General features: G+C 48.8%; 1 protein-coding gene across 2 annotated transcripts; it reads right to left on the bottom strand.

The window, feature by feature from the left end:
- Positions 1 to 488: 488 nt before the first annotated feature.
- PPIH (peptidylprolyl isomerase H) lies at positions 489 to 21,379 on the bottom strand. 2 transcript variants are annotated; one of them, XM_053280662.1, is made up of 10 exons: positions 21,240 to 21,379; positions 21,090 to 21,154; positions 14,514 to 14,537; positions 12,802 to 12,846; positions 12,381 to 12,423; positions 10,159 to 10,251; positions 7,081 to 7,168; positions 5,005 to 5,045; positions 1,417 to 1,500; positions 489 to 603 (listed from the first exon to the last, which is right to left on the bottom strand). In XM_053280662.1, exons 1-9 carry the CDS (start codon positions 21,303 to 21,305, stop codon positions 1,432 to 1,434), a joined length of 534 nt encoding a protein of 177 aa, XP_053136637.1. In that variant the 5' UTR covers positions 21,306 to 21,379; the 3' UTR covers positions 489 to 603; positions 1,417 to 1,431. The 2 variants fall into 2 exon arrangements, with proteins under 2 accessions (XP_053136637.1, XP_053136638.1); XM_053280663.1 differs by lacking the exons at positions 489 to 603; positions 1,417 to 1,500; positions 5,005 to 5,045 and having other exon boundaries at positions 7,157 to 7,294.
- Positions 21,380 to 22,628: the final 1,249 nt, after the last annotated feature.

Genomic DNA, 22,628 nt, shown 5'->3' with positions numbered 1-22,628 from the left:
CCTTCCCCCCACGACGGCTGTGACCACACACATACAACAGCAGAGAGTGGATTTTTTTACAATCTGCTCTGCCTCCGGCTCCAGCAGTGCCCTGCGCCATCCCAAAGTATGCCCCCGAGGGTGGTGCGATCCTCCCATAACCCAGCTTGAAAAGTTCCCCACGGCGTGGGATGCATCCTGCATTAGTCTGGATGGCTGTCAGTATGCTTCCTAATTGGAAAGACTGTTTCTAGCTTCTATTTATATGCCTAAGGGTCGTGCAACGTTTCCCCTTAGCGTGGGTTCTCTTTCTCTGGGGTGGGGTGGGGTGGGGGACCAAGGCCTATCAGCTCTAACTAAAATGATACAATAGTTGTGGTTGGCCCCACTTTCCCTGGGGCACCCTATGGATGGACTTTGCAGACATCACAAAACATGGGCTACGGAAACACACACACACACACACACCCCCGTTGATTCCGTGAGGATGCCGAAGGAGCAACAGACTCTTAAAGAAAACCTTTTATTTACAATAAAAATGTGGAATGCGGGGGGAAGTGGGAGCAAAGGATGGAGCCGTTGTGAGATGCAGGTGGTCCAAGATGCGGGGGGAGAGAGACTAACCTGGAATCGGGAAGAGGGCAGAATGAGTCACGGCATCCCAGTTCTACCAGCACACACCTGGAACATGCCCAGCACGATCCCCAATAAAATGCACCCCTCGCGGACTCTTCCCAACGCCTGCAGCGGCCAATGCTGGCGAAGAGCACTTCTGCAGCTATATTATGTTGGCTGCCCATGATATGATGCAGCTGTACACCTTTCCTTTCCTTGTGTATAACAGTCTCTGTCTGCCATTTCTACTCTCTTGGGCCTAGCAGGCATGGAGAGGGGCTGGACAAGAGACTGAAGGCCGTCCTTTTGCCCTGGGAGCTCCTCTGGCTCTGAGATGCCGCCAGCTTTGTCTATCCTCTCTCAGGCCTAACCCTAACCACGGCTAGGCTAGGGACGTGCCTGCTTGCACTGGAGGTTAGGAAGCCGCTTGCTTTATGAGGGAGCCCAGCGTACACACAGCCTTGACTATCCTCTGGTCACGGAAGCCCGGATTTCCCCTCCTTGGGCCCCCGATGTCGTTGGACTACAACTCCCATTGCCCCCAGCCACAAACGGCACTGTTGTGAGCAACCACAACTCGCATTGCACAGCAGGGGCAGGATGTACCTATTGCAAATAAATAAAATTGACCTAGGGACCCAAGGCACAGAGCCCCCGACTTCAGCCAAGAGGACACCCCACGGAGTTGTCTCTCCCCCTCAATACGCGACTCCAGCTCCCCCGTAACCCAGAGAACTTGGCACATTTCCCACCCAAAGCAGCAGAATGCCCCCTCACCCCCGGCTGCAGCAGCTGCCCACATGGATCAAGACGGCTACATACCTGTGACTCTGCTCCCTACATCTCGCCACACTGGGCGATCACCACCGGCAACTTGGGCTTGTTATTGGGACCCGTGGGCACATTCTGCAGCGGGGGGGGAAAGCAGAGATGCCGGGAGACTCGGTCAGTATCAGCCCCCTGGAGGAGCCAGTGTGGCTGTGCCTCAGCACCTAACCCCTGCTAACTGGGCAAAGAGGCACCTTTTTTTACGTGGTGATTCTTTTCATTTAACAGGGGGAGAGCAACTGGCCCTATCCACCCCCAGCACAGTGTCCCTCCAGTGACTGTTAAAGCTGGTTTATTTTTAGATTGTGAGCCCTTTGGGGACAGGGAGCCATCTTACTTACTTACATATTTATTTTTTCTCTGTGTAAACTGCCCTAAGCCATTTTTGGATGGGCGGTATAGAAACCGAAATAAATAAATAAATAAATAAATAAAAAATGAATGGAGGCTGGCGTCCTAACCGTGTGCCACGAAGAAAGTTTCGTGAGCGCAAGATCGTAGCACTGCACCAAACTGGGGATGCCTGAAACGGCACCTGTCGCTGAACGTTCCCTGCAAAACGTGCGAGGCGGGCCACGGGTTGGGGATCCTTGCTGTCCAGGCACAAACAAGAGAGGACGGCTGGTCTTGGGGTAGCAAGCATGAATCGTCCCCTTTGCTAAGCAGGATCTGCCATGCTTTGCATTTGAATGGGAGACTAGAAGTGTGAGCACTGCAAGATCTTCCCCTCAGGGGATGGAGTCGCTCTGGGAAGAGCAGAAGGTTCCAAGTTCCCTCCCTGGCAGCATCTCCAAGAGAGGGCTGAGAGAGACTCCTGCCTGCAACCTCGGAGAAGCCGCTGCCAGTCTGTGTAGATCAGGCCTACTCAACTTTGGCCCTCCTGCAGATGTTGGCCTACAACTCCCATAATCCCTGGCTATTGGCCACTGTGGCTGGGGATTATGGGAGCTGTAGTCTAAAAACAGTTGGCGGGGGGGTTCCTAAATTGAGCAGGCCTGGTGTAGACAATACTGAGCTAGACGGACCAAGGCTCTGACCTGGTAGAAGACAGCTTCCTAGGTTCCTATATTTGTATTTGTGCAAGATGGATCTGGAGCGCCAGCCCTGTGCTAGCACCATGTCCTTGCCCAAGGGCAATGTGGCTACAGCTGTCCCATGGTTGTAGCGTCCACCTTCAGCTCTCTGGGTCTTGTCTGCGATGCATAGCACTGGAGTCCTTTTTGGCTAGGCGGCCCCAATTCCCCAAGAACCTGACCGTCTCAGAATGCTCTGCAAGGGGCCGTCTTCTCCATGCTCTGGCATTAGCAGCTGGGGGGCAGGGCTTCGGAACAGAGGCAGCTGCCATATACTGAGTCAGACCCTTGGTCCATCTAGCTCAGTATTGTCTACCCAGACTGGCAGCGGCTTCTCCTAGTATGCTACTGTGCATCTGAGAACTGGAATTGCTAAAAGTTTTGGTCTAAAGGACTTGTTTTCTGTAATTTAAAGGTTTACTTTTGTTAACCTGTGCGCATTGAAAATATTGTTTTAGTATATGACAGTTTGTTTATAGAATTTGTTATTGTTTCTTGGTTTTTTGTTTTTCCATGATGCTATATACAGCTATTCATCATTTTTGTTGATTAAGTTTTGCAAAAAGTTGGTTGACTCAGGCTGTTATATATTATTTCGGTTGTCACGTTTTATGTGGGTTTCAGTACAGCAACTCTATTCAGTAGCTAGATGGTATGTGTATTTTGTCAATGGGAACAACCTCAATTTTTTCCCTGTATACTGATACAGCTTTTCAGGTTGCAGTTCTATCCATGACATTCTAGCTTCACATCAATCTTCTGTCTTTCTTTACCAGTAGTGTGCACGTTATTTCTGGCTCTGTGGTTTGTTGTGCATGCACCCCATTTGTTTTTCTCCAAGGTTGCAGGCAGAAGTCTCTCGTAGCCCTATCTTGGCATGCCTCTGGGGTAAGACGTCTGGCCCTGGGCCCCAGTCTGAAGGACACAGAAGCATCCCTGCTGTCGAGCTCCAGAAGGCTGTAAGGCTCGGCTGGGCGGCTTGACCATCCCTCGGCGGCAGGCCTGCACAGTGCAAGACCTGGGGACTGGATCTGGGCCACGGGGCACTTTTTGCTGGACCCCAAGGAAGCCTATCCTGCAGTCGCAGGAGGAATCAAGAAGAGCTCTGGGCTTGTCTGGCTGCTTGCTGGAGTCTTGATGATATGGCAGCAATGGATGGGCAAGCAAGCATGGGTATCTTTTAGTTATTTTATGCTGTGTATTTATCCATGGGAACTGTCTAAAGTTTTAATTTGGTTGGCTTACGGCTGTAAATAAAATGATCGATTGAATGACTGACAAGCCAGCCAGCCAGTTGCAGTGGCTTGAGCGGCAACGGGTAGGGTGGGCTGGGACGGCATCAGGCGGGCACACCCCGGAAAGACAGGAGGCCGCTCTTTGGGCATGTTCCCTCTTCTCCGAAGGGTGCCATCTTCGCGGCTCTCTGGAAACTGCCTTGCAAGGCCATCCCATGCACGTTTGCTTGGAAATACATCCCGCAGTGGATCCTCGAGGCTTACTCCCAAGTGAGCATGCCTAGGATTGCAGCCTGAAAGCAACAGCAATTCAGGGAGAGGAGAGGACTTGGCGTTCGGAACAAAGGAACCTAGGACGCTGCCATAGACTGAGTCAGACCCTTGGTCCATCTCGCTCAGTATTGTCTTCACAGACTGGCAGCGGCTTCTCCAAGGCTGCAGGCAGGAACCTCTCTCAGCCCTATCTTGGAGATGCTGCCAGGGAGGGAACTTGGAACCTTCTGCTCTTCCCAGAGCGGCTCCATCCCCTAAGAGGGGAATATCTTGTAGTGCTCACACATCAAGTCTCCCATTCATATAGTTTTAATATTGGATTTTCAATGTTTTAAATGATTTTGATTGTTAATTGATTCGATGTTTTAAATGATTTTAACTGTAAACTGCCCAGAGATGCAAGTTTTGGGTGGTATAGATATATTTCAAATAAATAAATAATATGCAACCAGGGCAGACCCTGCTTAGCTAAGGGGACAAGTCATGCTTGCTACCACCAGACCAGCTCTCCTCTCTTATTGGTTTGGGGCTGGCCTGCACTCCAGGGGCCCCACAGACTGAGCAGGAACAGGCCCACTGTTTAAATGGTGGGTCCCTGGGCAAGGGGGATCGCCCCTTGACAATCCACAGTTAGCTTATAACTGCTTTCATTCATATTGTTGATTCTAGTGCAATAATAATTGATCCCCACCCCGCTCACCAATCCACGGTTGGTTCTGGCCCACTGGGCCATTTAAGTTGTGCCCCACAGGAACATAGGAAGCTGCCATATACTGAGTCAGACCATTGGTCCATCTAGCTCTGTATTGTCTACACAGGCTGGCAGCGGCTTCTCCAAAGTTGCAGGCAGGAGTCTCTCTCAGCCCTATCTTGGAGATGCTGCCAGGGAGGGAACTTGGCTTTAGACATCCCTCGGCTGCTCAATGCCGAGTGTGATACGCTTGTGTCTCGAACCCACAACCCAGCACAAGGGGGGTCACAGCCCCAGCAAAAATACTTACTTCAATTTTTCTCATGACGAGCAGCCCGTCGACGATTTTACCTGGTTAATGAAAAGAATGATTTGTTTTTGCTTAAGTCCTCAGAGATTTCCTACTTGTCACCAAAATTAAGGCCACGTTGCCATGAGGGGAAATACAGGAGAGAGGGGGAAATGGGTGCAGCAGCTGGGCCCTGTTTTTGGCAAAGGATGGGGTGAACAAGGAAGGGTGGACAGAATGAGGGCAGACGGGTGCAGAGAGCCCCACGCAAAGGGCTTTGGGACCTGTAAAGTCTCAAATAAATAGTGTTGAGACGGAGCATTTCTAACCCAGGATAACACATATACTGACGGCCACATCTAATTCCTTGCAAAATGAGTTGTCCCTGCCCCCTTATTACTCGAGCATCTAAAATAACTAGGCACTGCACCCATTTGGTTTTATTTGTTATCAACACAGCCCTCACAGGCCAAAATCGCTCCAAGATAGCCCTAAATGCTGGAAGAGGGAAAGAGAAGAAAAGATTTCTTCCACTTCGGGAGGCCTTGCCTTCAAGCAAATAGATACTGGGAGATCAAGACCATGATGGAAAAGAAGACGGGGTCATCGTCGGCCATCTCGGGAAATTCCTTGCTATGAAACATGCAAAGGCTTGTCTTGTAAAGACGAGATACTGGCATTGCGCAAGTCACAACGGTTATGTGACATGTCAGTGACAAAGCAATATCCCAGCTACTAAAACGCCCAGAGACGAAAGTTTTGGGCGGTACAGAAATGTAATGATAATAAAAGAGCAGATGAAATATAAAACATGGGAAGCGTTCTGTTGTCAAAATCGATTACTGGAGGCTAAGGAAAACAGACAAAAAGGAATACCTTTCCAAAAAGAGTACATCATTTTATTAGATTAATGCAGGGTTGAATTGAGATGAGGATTTGGGTCCTTAAATGTTGTTGGACTACAACTCCCATCAGCCTCAACCACAGTGGCAAAGGCCATTGTGGCCGAGGATGATGGGAGCTGTAGTCCAACACCATCTGGGGACGCCAGTTTGAGGAAACCCTGCGCCACCGAGTTACAGGGGCTTCTGGATGATGGGAGTTGTAGTCCAAAACACCCGAGGAACTCAGTTTGAGAAATCCTGTGCTATAGGGTTACAGTGGCTGACCCTGGATGATGGGGGTTGTAGCCCAAAACCATCTAGGGCAGGGATTCTCAATGTTTGGGTCCCCAGATGTAACTGGACTTCAATTCCCAACCAAAGGCCACTGGGGCTGGGGATTATGGGAGCTGAAGTCCAATAACATCTGGGGTCCCACACATTGAGAAACCCTGATCTAGGGGACCCAGTCTGAGAAATCCTGTACCACTGAATTACAGTGGCTGACAATGGATGATGAGTTTTGTAGTCCAAAACCATCTGGAGACCCATTTGAGAAACCCTGCACCACTGGGTTACAGTGGCTGACACTGGATGATGAGGTTTGTAGTCCAAAACCACCTGGAGACCCATTTGAGAAACCCTGCACCACTGGGTTACAGTGGCTGACACTGGATGCTGGGGGTTGTAGTCCCAGACAATCTGGGGACCTGTTTGAAAAACCCTGCACCACTGGGTTACAGTGGCTGACACTGGATGCTGGGGGTTGTAGTCCACACCCATCTGGGGGACCCAGTTTGAGAAATCCTGCACCACTGGGTTACAGTGGCTGACACTGGATGATGGGGTTTGTAGTCCCAAACAATCTGGGGACCTGTTTGAGAAACCCTGCACCACTGGGTTGCAACAACTGACAAATCATCAACATTAATAACATCTAAACATGCACACCCCACAGCTCCTGAAAACAGAGGCCAGAATCCAAAGAAGCAACACGGCTAGCGTGACAAGGGAGACCTTTGAGGCCACCCCTCTCCAACAGCAGCCCCACCCGCACCCCGGAAATGCCAATCTTGAAACCGAGGGGCAGGGTGGGGGTTGTTCAAAGGAGAGAGGAAAACACAAGTTTAAAACGCCCTGGGGTACTCCTAAGCTGTCTGGTGTGCCGAAAGCAGCTCTTTGGATGAGGGCCCAAGCTCAGATTCCACCTACTCACCGAAGACCACGTGTTTCCCATCCAGCCAGTCACACTTGGAGCACGTGATGAAGTACTGGCAGCCGTTGGTGCTCGGGCCGCTGTTTGCCTGGTGTAAAGTCCACAGAAGGAATCAGGGAAGGGAATCGCCTCTTTGGCCCGAGAGAGTCCTGCTCCCAGGTAGCGCACACGCACACAGCGGGCAAACGCAGCCAGGAAGGCATCTGGTGGGCCACTGTGTGAAACAGAATGCTGGACTAGATGGGCCTCCTTGGGCCTGATCCAGCAGGGCTGCTCTTATGTGCTTAAAAGGACCCTGAACTTAAGAACCTCAAATTTTAATAACAAAGAACTTGGAAAAAAACTAGGCTTGGATTCAGGTAAATACAGGAGCATCTCTCTCAGTAATCAGCTTCTCCCAGTCATGTTTTCTTTTTAGAATTGGGAGCTCTTTTGGGATAGGCAACAGCTATCTCATTCTTTTTGTTAAGTAAACTGCTTTGAGAACTTATTGTTGAAAAGCAAAATATGATTATTTTGGCCATTGACCGAGCCAAGTCATTTATGTATTTAGCGTAGGTTAAACTTCTAGTAAAGTTCACAAAATTACATATATGTCATAGAATGTTTTTATCAATGTGCTTGCAAAAGGGAACTCAATTTGTAGAATTTCAATTTCAAATGCTATTTGTCTGACTGAACAATTACTATTTACAGAAAATTCGAATCACAGTCAATTTGCATCTGAGAAGCTTCTCTTGGGCATGATGTTGTTTTGGAATTATTGATCTGAGTACTGAGTGTTAAAAAATCTGTTGGGAACAATAAAAAAAATCTGGAGGATTATATTCAGAATGTATTCTAAAAATACAAATGTGTAAAAAGCTTCAGCTCATTTCAGTGGCAGGATTGTGCATGCAAAATTTGGGATTTGTAGGTCATCGAGAAGTATGACTCTATTTCACACAAACTCACCCACAAAGAAACCTGTCAACATATATCACAAAGGATTTTTAACTCTCAGAGGGCGTGCTGGAAAGCAGAATGCTTCACCTTCTGCGATTCTGCCCCAGCAGATATCAGACCTAGGAAATTGTCTGCAGCACTCCTAAGGTGCTTCGCAGGGCTGTTGCAAGAATGCAACACAGAGGCCAGTCTGGTGCGCTGAACCTCCTGGAGGACAGGCAGAACCGTGGCGAACGGGAAAACCATCTGCATCCCCGTTGGAAATGTAATCAAGTTCCTCCCCCAGGCCTGAAGCTTATGCTCGGAATAATTGCTTCCAAGCCCAGCTAAGGATGGATTCCGGCCAACAAATTATCTTCCCAAAGTAATGCCAAGGATTAAGGTTTAACTTTGCAACGGGCACGTTCCCTGGTCTTCTTGCCCTGAAGCGGCACCATTTCAACTTCAATGGGCAAAGAAAAGGAAATGGAGGTGAGAGCAAAATTCTTTCACTCGCTGAGGCTGCGTTCACGCTAGGGCAGGGTTCTCAAATGCGGGTCCCCAGATGTCGTTGGACTACAACTCCAATCATCCCCTGCCACAAAGGCCTTCAGCAGGGGGTGATGGGAACTGTAGTCCAAAACCTAGGGTCCCAACTCTGAGAATCCCCGAGTGAGGAGTTTACTGCAGAGTCTACGTGAACCTCACATCTGAACCTCACATTAAGGAGCTCAAAAAGAGGTGGCTAGGCAAAACAGCACCTTGGAAAGTGGGGATTCTCTTACATTTAGTAGGGGAGAGCAACCCCAGCACAGCTTCCCTCCCATGGCTGTTGCTGACATCTCCCCTAGACTGTGATCTTAAGATAATGAGCCCTTTGAGGGCAGGGGTCCACCTTATTATCATACCCTATTTATCGTTAAATTTTTATACCGCCTTTCATTAAGACAACCTCAAGGTAGTTCACAAAAGAAGATTCAACACAATATAGGACTATCACACAGTGACACAATAAAAATATTACGTTGGCATATATAAAATACAAATCTAATCCAAAGTCTTAAAAGCCTTCCCAGTGAGGCTCGCCTGGCGTCGTCACTTTTAGACAGGTAACAGGGATTCCCAGATGTTGCGGACTACAACCCCCAGCTCCCCAACTGCAGTGGCCTTTGGCTGGGGATTATGGGAGTTGTAGTCAACAGCAGCTAGGAATCCCTGTTGGAGGGAACACTGGTGAAGACCTTTCTGTTCGCTCACGCTTTTTAAAACGGATTACCAAAAAAAGGGGGGGGGGGAGGAAAAAAAGGTTTTTAAAATATTTTGCATGCTATTTATTTTAAATTGTAATTTGTCTTGTGTGTTTTAATTGGATTTTTTTTTTTACTGTGGTGTTGTTGCTCGCTGCCCAGAGCAACATTTGTGATGTTATGCTAACCAAGTCTATTATTACTGATTGACTACGTGCCATCACGTTGGTGTCGACTCTTACTGAGCACAGAGTGGTCGCTAGTTATGATGGTGATGATGATTCTTTTTCTATGTAAACCACTTTGAGAACCCTTTTGTCGAAAGGTAAAGTTGTGCTGTCGAGTTGGTGTCGACTCCGGGCAACTGCACAACCCAGTGGTTTTCTTTTGGTAAAATACAGGAGGGGTTGAACATTGCCTCCTTCTGTGCAGTATGAGATGATGCCTTTCAGCATCTTCCTCTATCACTGCTGCCCGATAGAGGTGTTTCCTGGGAAACATCCCAGCGGGGATTCGAACCGGCAACCTCTGGCTTGCTAGTCAAGTCATTTCCCAAATAATATGGGAAATTTCATTACATTTCATTATGTAAATAATAGCAGCAGAGTCAGTGGGGTGAGCCCACTCTAACCTCACAACCTCCCTGTAAGGTAGGCGAGGCCGAAAAGATGTGAGTGGCCCAAGGCAGCCCAACAATGACCACACCCAAGTGGAGATTCAACCCAGGTCCTGCTAGCCCGACGTGCGGGCCGCTCACATGAGGGGAGCTGCAGCACCAAAAAAAGAGGCCACTGTAGTGTGCCAAGCGGCCATGGCCACCCCCAGACCCAGAATGGCCAGCCGACCCTGACGAAGACCAGGCCGAGAAGGGGAGGCGGGGAGCCCGGCTGACGCTTGCTCCACTTACCATCGACAGCAAGCCCGGAGCCGAGTGCTTCAGCTTAAAGTTCTCGTCGGCAAAGGGACCCCGGTATATGCTCGCCACTCCGGTGCCATCTCCCTGTTCAAAGGAGGAGGCCGGCATTCAGTTTCACCCCACCAAGCGTGCGTCGTGTACGTCAAGGCTGCACATCTAGACGTGCTGAGCAACAGAGGAAGCGGCCTTCTCCTGAGTCAGACCGTTGGTCCACCGAGCTTGGCACTGTCTACACAGACTGGCAGCGGCTCTCCAAGGTTCCAGGCGGGGGTCTCTCCCACCCTCTACCTGGAGATGCTGCCAGGGAGGGAACCAGGGACCTTCTGCCTGCAGCTCAGATGCTCTTCCACAGAGCCGAGGCCCAAGCCCCTAGGGAACTGCTGTTTACTGAGTCAGACCACGGGTCCAGCTAGCTCAAGACTGTCTACACTGACTGGCAGCGGCCCTCCAAGCTTGAGAACGCTTGCCCTGTCGGCTCACATCCGTCCGTCACAGTAGCTTTCACACAGTATTCCTGGGAATTCTGGGGTTCCCCAGGCACAGAGTGGTAGATCTTCAAGGAGAAGATATACCATGGCAGACAGATTTCCCACCAGCAAATCCCTTCCGCTGTGCTGTTTGGGAGCAGTGGGTCTTTCCTTAGTTCACACTGGGCAATAGCGAGCTCCAGCGTCTCCTCTAATAGGGATTCTCAGATCCTGATGACTGCAACTCCCATAATCTCCAGCCAAAGGCCACTGCAGCTGGGGATGCTGGGAGTTGTCGTCAACAACATTTGGAAATCCCTGTAAACGGGAACCCTGGTGAACCCACCTGAGCTGGCCACGTGCTCTCAAACGCAACCCAGAATCCTTTGCAACACACAGGACTTCCAGGGTAGATAAAGCCCGATGGAAAGCATTCCCGACGGGTAGGGAGCTTTCAGAAACCCCATGCTAAGGAAATCCCCACTCCAGTGAGTGGGCGTAGCCCATCTCATCGCTATTTTATTTATTTAAAATATTTATTCCCCACCCTTTCAGTGCAACCCAGCACCCATATTAGTGAATGGGATGGAATGTTCATAAGCTCAGAGTGCAACTTGACAGACAGCCAGGTGGGCGGAGCAAACGGAATTCAGTGATGGGGAGGGCAGGGGGCTGGAGCAAAAGGAACCGGGAAATTTCTCTGCTTGAAGAATACTCCCTCAAGACAATCATAACCCCTTCTGCCTCTGGAAGGGGAAAGATGTCTAAAACCCTTCCCCATGCTTGGGTGCAGGTAACACATGCACACAAGGGGTATACTGCAATATTTTGCTGCGGGTCACCACTTGTCTCACCAGAATGACAACTTGGGGAAGGGGCTGAGTTCTCAGCAGGTAGGCTAAGTTCTCTCTCTTTGCCCCCCAAAACACACCCTTCTATATAGGGTTCTCCCCCTATATAGGGAGAGAACCATTTAATTTTTGTTTGTTTGTTTGTAAAATCTCAGATGTTCTCCAGGACCAAGACACCCAATCTTTCCCAGTCTCCACCCAGGACTGCCTTGGGGAGAGGTGGCAACGACATTCTAACCCTAGAGTATCAGGTAGGCATAAGCAACCCATTTTTAATAGGACCAAAGGAGGGGGGCGGGCTGCATAGAGTCCAGAAAGGAAACTTTGTTCACCTAAATATAAGAAATCTTAAATATAAATATAAGGGGAAAAAATAAGGTAAGCTACCTCCCAGCTTGTTGGATATCAAGGAAATGTGATAGAAACCCAGGGTTAACTAACATAGGAACACAGGAAGCTGCCATATACTGAGTCAGACCATTGGTCCATCTAGCTCAGGATTGTCTACACAGACTGGCAGCGGCTTCTCCAAGGTTGCAGGCAGGAATCTCTCTCGGCCCTATCTTGGAGATGCTGCCAGGGAGGGAACTGGGAACCTTCTGCTCTTCCCAGAGCGGCTTCATCCCCTGAGGGGAATCTCTTACAGTGCTGCTCACACTTCTAGTCTCCCATTCATATGCAACCAGGGCAGACCCTGCTTAGCTATGGGGACAAGTCATGCTTGCCACCACAAGACCAGCTCTCCTCCAACAACCTACCTCACAGGGTTGTTGTGAGGACAAGCATGACCATGTATCCCGCGCTCTGGGCTCCTTGGAGGAAGAGCAGGCTATAAATGTGGAAAATAATTAAAACAATTAAATAATTAAAACAGAACGAAGGTTAGGATACCTACATTCACAAAGTCGCCTCCTTGAATCATGAAGTCCTTTATAACCCTTCAAAAGACAAAAAAAAACCCAACCTCAGAGGTTGCAGATCAGAGCTATAGAACAACGCGACTTGGTGTGGGGCGGGGGGGAGGGGGCCCTCAGACTTGAGTCCCCGGATGTTGCTGGACTACAACTCCCATCATCCCCAGCCGCAATGAAAACAACCGGCCAGCGCCCCAGAGCGCCCTGGATTTGAATTCCTCCAGCCTGCAGAGGGAGAGGGCTGGAATGGGAAGGACGGATGGATTCCGTTTGCTGCTTCTGAACTGTGACGCATTGAACCACATTCCCCGGCTGAAGCTGCACACATCGTGGTCCAGACAAAGGCAGCTTAACGTTAAGCAGTCCCTGGCTTGGTGCAAAGGGTGCGACAAGCCACCGTACCTGTGAAAGGTGCTGCCTTTGTAGCCGATAGGAACGCCGTCTTTCCTAGGAGGCAAAGAAACGGATGCTGAGGCCCAGTGCAACCTCAGAGAACCACAAGGACCCCCACCAGGGTTCCCTCTAACAGGGATTCCCAGCTGTAGTCGTATTCGTATTTAAAAGAGTGCCCCCTTTGTCATGAACCCGCCTGCCTATTAAGATCATCGGGGGAGATCCGGTTACAGTTGCTACCAGCTCATTTGGTGGCGACTCAGGACTGGGCCTTCTCTGTGGCTGCCCCGGGGCTCTGGAATGCACTGCCTGTCAAAATCAGAGAGTGCTGGACTAGGACCGGGGAGACCTGAGTTCAAATCTCCATTCAGCCATGAGACTTGCTGGGTGACTCTGGGCCAGTCTCTCTCAGCCTAACCTACTTCACAGGGTTGTTGTGAGGAGAAACTAAAGTATGCAGTACACTGCTCTCTGGGCTCCTTGGAGGAAGAGGGGGATATAAATGTAGATGTAGATGTAGTAGTAGTAGTAGTAGTAGTAGTAGTAGTAGTAGTAATAATAAACAACCCTCAAGACACACCAGTTTTCTCTGGCTTTTAGTTAATTTAAGTTTAAACTGTTTGATGTGTGAGCCGCTGCCAGTTGGTGAAGACAATACTGAGCTAGATAGACCAATGGTCTGACTCAGTATGTGGCAGCCTCCTATGTTCCTATGCTTGTTTTATTCTTTACAATTGTTTTAATAGTTTTATCCTGTATTAGACTTGTATTTTAAATTACTGCATTTGCCTGATTACGAGACTAGGTTTCCGCCCCAAGTTTTTTGAGATCAGAAATCAGGAGCTTGTCTTAAATCAGTTGCAGTGGAGTAAGCAGGAGAGAGGGCATGCCCGCAGCTCTTGCCTGGGGGTTCCCAGAGGCACTTGATGGACCACTGGAGGAAACAGGGTGCAGAACTGGATGGGCCTTGGGCCTGATCCAGCAGGGCTGTTCTTATGTTCTTAAATCCATAGTCCTCTTCCTTTTGAGTAAATGCAGGTATAAATCGCAGGTATAACCTCTACTTTTAAAGGGGGTCATTTTAAATTCAGCCTCGTCTTCGATTCGGGTAAATACGGTACGCACACCACCTAGGGATACACGTATCAGTCAGTACATTAGTATGACAAATAAAATAAATAAATGGGGTTGTGTGTGGTCCCCTTTGGTGGTGCCAGTGTGAGAGGCCGGATGGAACTTTGCCCTCTATGCGGCCTTGAGCAGCTGGAAGTGGGGCAGCTCTGGGACCCGCTGGGGGCACCACGGGCTCATCTTCCCTTCCGCCACTTTCCTCTTGTTCAGCAGAGGCCATTCAAACTCCCCATTCCTGACCACCATCGAAGAAGCTCAGTCTTTCAAAGACTTCCCTTATCACTGCAAGGGCAGAAGGAGATGGACAGCCGCCACCAGGAGACTATGAACTTTTCCAGGACCCAAATAAATGATGTATGAAGGGAAGAGCTACACACAAAGGCACTTCATCTCCCTTGCCCATCCCCTTTTTTTCTGGCTGCTGAAGAGACAAGCCACCCCTTTGCTTTAAAAGTAACTTGCCTCTTCGGCAGCAGACAGTGCTGCATGTATGGTTCTGCCCCACACATATATTGGTCCTGCGGAACCCGGCCTTATTTTGCAGATTGCTCAAACGCTTCCTGGCTGAGAGATCAACAGAGTCAACATACCTGAATTCCCCGGTACAAAACTGCCTGAAAAAGAAGGAAGACAGCAGGGAGTGAAATCCTCTCACCAAGAAACACAAGTGTAGGGCTGTATAATAAGCCCCGTAAATATGTTTTTACAACCATAATTATGATGGCCACTTTAGAAGCGAGAAAGAAGAGAGACAAGCTGGTTACCATTTTAAACCACTGCTGTTTAAACGATAAATATCAAGTTGAAAGGGAACCAGGATCATCAAATCCACTGCTAAGGCTGGAATTTTTAGCAGCGGACTGTGAAAGGGAGGTGGGGTGAGGTGGGGGGGGGGGGTGGACAAACAAGCCAGTTACTGCTTTCCCGCCCCCATCCCCACTTTGGGAGGATAGGCCATAGCTCAGGGGTAGAACCAGAGTTCCCTCTAAGAGGGATTCCCAGATGCTGTTGACTACAACTCCCATTATCCTCAACTCCCATAATCCTCAAGCAAAGGCTATTGCAGTTGGGGATGCTGGGAGTTGTAGTCAATAACATCTGGGAACCCTTCTTAGTGGGAACACTGGGTGGAACCCTTGTTTTTCCACGCAGAAAGTCTCAGGTTCAGCCCCTGGCAGCATCTCCAGGTCGGGCTGGGAGAGACCGTTGTCTGAAACAAGATGCCTCTGAATCGCAGTTGCAGGGGAGCAATAGCAGGAGGCCATGCCTTCATCTCTTGCCTGGGGAGTCTCAGAGGCATCTGGTGGGCGACTGGGGGAAACGGGATCCGGGCCTAGATGGGCCTGATCCAGCAGTGCTGTTCTTATGGTCTAGATCTTGGGAGAGCCACTGCCTGTCAATGCAGACAATACTGACCTAGATGGACCAACAGTCTGACTTGGTATGAAGCAGCTTCCTATTCCTATGAAAATAAAGGCATGCGCACTAGTGAGCCTATAGATGCGTATCGGCCATTTCCGATACGACGCTGATCAGGGCTGGAGGGAGGTGAGCTGCAGCCCCGCGCCAACGCTTTTGGGGAGAGTGCCGGTAGGGCAGGTAAGGGCACCCCTCCTGCCCTTTAAAGGACCACCCCCACCTCCGAACCAGCTCGAACACCAGCATTCCGAACCAGTTCGGCACTTCAGAAAAGGAGCGCCGTACCAGTTTGTGCACACCTCTAGTTCCCAGAGCCCTCCTGCCTCCCCACAGTGCAACTGCCCCATTTGCGGATTGCTGGCTTGAAGCCGACACGTCCTCAGAGACAGTCCGCTGCAGAAGGGGAGGGATGAGGGTGAATCTCCACCCTCCCTGCTCCCGATTGGCTGGCTACATGCTGAAGCTCAGCATACTCAGCCTGACTGACAGGCTTCTGAAAATTAGCACCAAGTACGTCACCTTAAGTGGCACAGCAGGGAAGTGCTTGACTAACAAGGAGAAGGTTGCTGGTTCGAACCCCCGCTGGTACTATATCGGGCAGCAGCAATATAGGAAGATGCTGAGAGGCATCATCTCAGACTGAGCGGGAGGAGGCAATGGTCAACCCCTCCTGGATTCTACCCAAGACAACCACAGGGCTCTGTGGGCGCCAGGAGTCAAAACTGACTTGATGGCACACTTTTACTTTACTCCCATGCAAAGTAATCAGAAAAGTAACTTTCCCCATTAATTTTAATGGGAAAAGTTACTTATCCTGTTAATTTATATGGGGGTCCTCAAGAGTAACAGATGTAAGCCAGTGAATTGGGGAACAAACCCAACCCTACAGGCAGGAACTTGGCTCTGTGGTGGCCTGACAGGAGGGGAAATGGCCTAAATTAGGGATTCTCAACGTTGGGTCCCCAGATGTTATTGGACTTCAACTCCCATAATCCCCAGCCAAAGGCCACTGGGCTTGGGGATTATGGAAGTTGAAGTCCAAAAACATCTGGGGACCCGACGTTGAGAATCCCTGGCCTAAATGGAGGTTTCTGGTTGCCATGCCATAGATATGGTTGCAGGCCTGGCTTAAGTCAGGGTGGAGCAGGAACCAGTCTAAGCAAAAGCTGCATTGCTTCCCAGACAGCGTGTCCCGGGTGTTGGGTGAAAGAAACACACTGCCGAAATTTGAGGCAAAAACCAGGGCAGGGAAAATCCAGTGGCATCTGGTCATGATGAATGTCCCTCCTTACAGACACTTCAGTTGTTCATCAAGTCCACAGGACAAGATGTGTGAGCCTTTGGGGAAACGGGAACATGATGAGTATTGAGACATATGTTTTCGTTATTATAGGTAGGGCGGGGAAACAAATCATTAGGAACATCTCACAGTGCTCACATATTTAGTCTCCCATCCAAATGCAAACCAGGGCAGACCCTGCTTTGCAAAGGGGACAATTCACACTTGCTACCACAAGGCCAGATCTCCTCTCCTATCATCGCACTTGCTTTCTAGGACTGAACGTATTTATTTTTCAATTGAATACACGGCTTTTCAAATATATTGTTAATTTTTTATTTATTGTTCAATTTATATACTGCCTATCATTAAGACAATCCCAAGGCAGTTAGAGGATCCCAAAGTAGTTTACAAATGTAGCAAAAGCAATCAGGCAATATTAAAACTGCAGGGTTAAAAAATCCCAAAATAACCCCAGTCCTATGCAAAGAATACCAGAAGATCAGCCTGGTATCCGCATACGCAGCAGCAGAAGCAGTAGCAAAACATGGCAAGATCAACTGCATGGTTCTTGTTAATTAGGTCCTTGTGTGTTATGCATGTAGAAGAGAATCTTATTTAAATCATATTTATATAACGCCCGAAACGTATGTCTCTTGGAAGTTTACAATAACAATAAAGTGCACCACTCTTTGGCAGTAATGGGTTTACTCTTGTTTAGTGTCATTGGGGCAATTTTTGCACCTGCACAGCTTGTGGGCCTGCAGTGTTCCTGGGCTGGTGTACCCTCGTGCGGTACATCGGGCCCTGTTTTCTCCCAGTTTCCAACAGATCTCCGAGGACTGCCCTTTTTATTCGAGCTTTCGGTTGGTAAATGGCCGACCCTTTCGAACCGGTTTAAGGGCTGTCACCACTTAATTTGGTCATGTTTCTACGCTGGCTTTTATTATTGTTTTAAAATGTGTCATTCACTCTCCGGGGTCCTAGGACAAAGATATAGGAGTGTAAATATAAATGCTGGCCAGTCTGTTCCTGCATCTCTGTGGCTGACAGCCCTATATGCCTAAGACTGCAAAAAAAGGGAGGGAGGGAGGGAGAGAACGAAGAAGATTAGGGTCACTCGCTGCCTGAAATCCTAGGATTAAACTGCCAAGCTGCCACAGCCACCAGAGTCTCAAGCGGCCAAAACTCCCAGAGTTCCTAGAGCACAGTAAAGACGCAGTAAATCAATGGTGGCTGAAAGTTTTGTGGATTTGAGTTCACTGTCAGAGAAACCAAATGCTCTTCTCAGGCACCAAATACATACCATGGCTCTCAGCCAGCTTAAAGAAACATTCGATGAGGTGGGAGGCTGCTTGGACTCTTCAGCTGCAGGGCCAAAGTTGCCTACCTTGGAGAGCTGGTTTTGTAGTAGCAAGCACAAATTGTTTGCTAAGCAGGGTCCACCTTGGTTTGCACTTGAATGGGAGACTCCATGTGTGAGCACTGTGAGATCTTCCCCTTAGGGGATGGAGCCACTCTGGGAAGAGCAGAAGGTCCCAAGTTCCCTCCCTGGCTTCTCCAAGAGAGGGCTGAGAGAGACTCCTGCCTGCAACCTGGGAGAAGCCGCTGCCAGTCTGGGTAGACAATACTGAGCTAGATGAAGGTCTGATTCTGTATATAGCAGCTTCCTATGTATGTTCCTACCTCTGTCTTAAGCGATTGTGTGAGTTTCAGTCAATTAAATAGGCCTACATTTGTCTGCAAGAATAAAAGTCCTGAAGCAAATAAGATGCATACTTTGTTTTTCGGAGATGTAGAGATGGATTGCAGCATGCCCCCTTTTCTCTCACAGAAGAATGCTTCAACCATGGCAGTGTTCGCCATGTACCATCTTCCTAAGTAGTTCTATTAAAAATACACTGAATTATTTTAGTACAAGTACTTATAAGCCACCTAATGGCGCAGCAGGGAAATGCTTGACTAACAAGCAGAAGGTTGCCGGTTGAATCCCCACTGGTACTATATCGGGCAGCAGTGATCTAGGAAGGTGCTGAAAAGCATCATCTCATAATGCACAGAAGGAGGCAGTGGTCCACCCCTCCTGTGTTCAAAGACAACCACAGGGCTCTGTGGGCGCCAGGACTCGAAATCGACTTGACGGCACACTTTACTTTACTTACAATAAATTTTAACATTTATAACCCTAAACACATTTTTTAAAAAAAAATAAAAATCTGTTTGAGTAACCTGGCAAACATTTTTAGTCAATCACTTAATCAAAAAAGTGGGAGAGGAAGCACTTCAATTGCAAATGTCTTTTTAGAGAGAGACCGGCTGACGATAATACTTCATGCATCTGATAAAGTGGGTCCTAATCCACGAAAGCTTTTGCCACAGTAGATTTTTCATTGTCTTCTGAGATGCCACAAGACTGATGTTTTTGCTGCCACTTCCCACAAATCTCTATGGAGGCAAGAGTGATATTGGCTCGGTCTCTGGCAGATCTACAGTGACAATCCTCCATGCAGAGCATTGATTAAAAAACTCCCAGACAGCCTGAGCTTCAGGTGTTAAGGTGACAGCTGCTGTTGGCCAGGATTCTCTACAGGCACAGCACGGTAGCTCTATCCCTGGCAGCTCTACAGTGAAGAACACCTTTATATGCTTTGCCATAGATTTAGCAACTAGACTCACACAAAGGGACCCAACTTCCTGTATCTGTGAAACTCTGTCCTTTTTTTGCTTAAACAAACCAAATCCGGGAGTTTAGTGTAGCTTTGACTGGGCAGCAATATGTTTCAACCAAGACAACAACAACAACAACAACAATTTATATACTGCTTTTCAACAAAAGGTTCCAAAGCAGTTTATGTAGAGAAATAAATAAATATTATTATTATTATTTTTATTTTTACATTTATATCCCGCTCTTCCTCCAAGGAGCCCAGAGTGGTGTACTACATACTTGAGTTTCTCTTTCACAACAACCCTGTGAAGTAGGTTAGGCTGAGAGAGAAGTGACTGGCCCAGAGTCACCCAGCTAGTATTATGGCTGAATGGGAATTTGAACTCGGGTCTCCCCGGTCCTAGTCCAGCACACTAACCACTACACCACGCTGGCTCCACACCATGCTGTAATAATAATAATAATAATAATAATGCTCCCTGACCCTAAAAGGCTCACAATCTCAAAAAGCAACATGATAGACACCAGCAACTGTCACTGGAGGTCCTGTGCTGGGGGTGGAGAGAGCCAGTTACTCTCCCTCTGGTCAATAAAGAGAGTCATTATGTTGAAAAGGTGCGTCTTTGCCCAGTTAGCAGGGGCAAAAAAGGTAGCAGCAAAAGACAGGAGTTCCTGGTTTAACTCAGTGCTTATTTCCTATGAAAAATGTGGTTGGGGGGTGGGGATATGTGTGTGTGTGTGTGAAAAGGTAAAGTGTGCCGTCGCATCCTGGCGCCCACAGAGCCCTGTGGTTGTCTTTGGTAGACCACAGGAGGGATTGACCATTGCCTCCTCCCGTGAAGTATGAGATGATGCCTTTCAGCATCTTCCTATATCACTGCTGCCCAATATAGGTGCTTCCCATAGTCTGGGAAACCATACCAGTGGGGATTCAAACCGGCAACCTCTGGCTTGCTAGGCAAGTTACTTCCCCGCTATGCCATTAGGTAGCTGTATGTATGTGTGTGCGCGCACACACACACACATATATACTCTCTCTTTCTCTCTCTCTCTCTCTCTCTATATATATATATATAGTGTGTGTGTGTGTGTATATTTTATTTATATATACACACACACAGGCAAGCATGCATGTCAGTAGAGTGCTCAGTATGGAATCAAATGACAGATTTGAGCGGGGAGCAGGTTATAGGAAGCATTTTAAGAAGCCTGATCTTTGCTGTAGTCTGAAGTGGGGTTGTTTTTTGTTTGGGGTTTTTTTTTTTTTGGTGGGGTGGGGGAGCAGAATTGGCTAGGAGTTCAAACCAGCCTCAGCCCCACCTCCAAGCATACCAACGCTGCAAGGCTGCTGTAAGCCACAGGTCTCCAACCCAGTCTGCAACAGATGCTCAAGGGCCTACGCTGGCAGGGTAATTTCAAAATAATTGCTCAGCTAATAAAACAAAATAAAATAGAAGAACCAAAGTTACGTCTCCCAAATGAAAAAAAAAGAGCTCAGTGAAAAATTCACTGAATGAGGAATTCTTCTTGTCCCTTTAGGTTGGGGTCCGGGCGTGGGGGGAAGCCCAGTGACAGCTCTGCTGAAACCCTAGATTTCTCCCTCGATTTCCAGGGACAGCTTTCACTTAAAATAAAATTAAAAACCCAAGAACCCCATGTGGCTTTTAGAGGTCCCCGGAGCAACGACGAAAGGGGTTGCTCTAGCGCCCTTACCTCTATGTGCCTGACCCAGAAAGGAAGAGCGCCGGAAATGCGGGTCGACCGCTCTAGCCGCCGCCGCCGCCCCCCCGCCGGCCTTACCTGAAGTTCTCGGCCGTCTTCGGCACCACGTCGGCGAAGAGCTCCACCTTCATGCGCCCGACCTCCTGCGCATGGGCAAAGCGTCAGAGCCGCGAGCCACCCCGTCGCCTCCCTCCCCGCTCACTCCACTGCCGCCTCCCGCGGGCCTACCTGGCCGCCTATGGTGACATCGAAGAAGACCACCGGGTTGTTGGGGTTGGAAGCCAGCACCGCCATGGCGACCAACTCTCAACCGGAAGCGGAAGCGCCCCCCACCGGCACGGCACAATCCGGAAACGTCACTTCCTGCTTCAGGGCTCACACAATTTTCTTTTCTTTTCTCCTTTCTTGAAAGCCTCACACATTTCACTATTAAAACACACACATTTCACTATCTGGCCACCGCGCGCTCTAAAATGGGGCGAGTGGAGGGAACTCACCATAGAGTTAGCTCGGCCTAGAGTGGCGCTGACCTGTGTAGCAGTCCCTTCCCTTGCCACTCAACGAGTCCTGCCCGGTGCATCTGAGCATGCTCATAAGCACGCGAGCATGCTCAGTATGGTCAAACGAAGCTCCTTTTCATTTTCTGCCCAAAACCCCTCTCAGATTTTCAATCCTGCTTGAAATATCAAAGAAAGGCAACCCAGGTTCTGCAGAAAACATCAGATGTGGTTGTATGTGTAATTTTATAACAAATTATTCCCAAACATTAAAAAAGAATGACTCCAATAGTGCATCCAAAGGACAAATGTGAATTTCTGTGTGATTCCTGGAGAACTGGCAAGAAGAGAGCATGCTCAGTCTCTCCAGTTGAAGCCAGTGCCCTTACCCTGACCTAACAGAAACTCTTACATCTTGAGTGCTGGCAAGAATGCTCATTCTCTCTGAAACCCATCAGAAGTTCTTACCCTTGTCCAGAACTTCAGAACTAGTAAAGAGACTTGTGTGCTCCACAGTCTTGCAATTAGTTAGCATCAGCATTAGTAAATAGACTTGTGTAGTCCACAAGCTTGCAAGTGATTGCCTGTGAACCCAGCAGAACTTATTGGACACATTTTCAGCTATTGGAGGTTTTTGTTATTAACACTGGTAACATTTAGTAATCTGGACATTGTTTGAGAATGTTTCGTGCTGCAGGAACATGGGCAAGGTTAATCAATTGTGCAGCTTTGCTAATGCCCCAATCAGTTTCCAGGGACCATGCTTCCACTCCTAGGCTGGGACCAGCGTATCACACTCCCCCCTCCCCTTACATCTCCAATGGGTGCTCTTTTCTGGAGGACTATGTGTTCCAGCTTTCAATGTTCTCCCGGAAGTGCAGGCTGTGTGCCACTCTAGCCCTTTCCACTCCATAGAGCATATGGATCCCGCCATAAGGCCAGGCGGGGGACTGGTGCACAATGGGGAACCTTTCTACCTCTCTTTTCTCTATGGTATATCGTGTGTGCGTGTGTGTGTCTCCCTGTCCCCAACAGGCTCACAATGTAAAAAAACAAAACATAAGCGAGACACCAGCAACAGCCACTAGAAGGATGCTGTGCTGGGGATGGATAGATCCAG

The sequence above is a fragment of the Hemicordylus capensis genome, chromosome 16 (assembly GCF_027244095.1).
Source record: "Hemicordylus capensis ecotype Gifberg chromosome 16, rHemCap1.1.pri, whole genome shotgun sequence".
Classification (NCBI taxonomy): Eukaryota; Metazoa; Chordata; class Lepidosauria; order Squamata; family Cordylidae; genus Hemicordylus; species Hemicordylus capensis.
The sequence above is the reverse complement of the archived record's forward strand: the minus strand, read 5'-3'. Positions and strand labels throughout refer to the sequence as shown.

Bases quoted from the DNA above. Each gene is read 5' to 3' on its own strand.
- PPIH (XM_053280662.1), bottom strand. From the start codon at position 21,305: ATGGCGGTGCTGGCTTCCAACCCCAACAACCCGGTGGTCTTCTTCGAT. The intron at 14,538-21,089 runs GTAAGGCCGGCG...CTTCTTTTTCAG, and splicing joins AAGACGGCCGAGAACTTCAG to GCAGTTTTGTACCGGGGAAT. The intron at 12,847-14,513 runs GTATGTTGACTC...TTTGCCTCCTAG, and splicing joins TTTTGTACCGGGGAATTCAG to GAAAGACGGCGTTCCTATCG.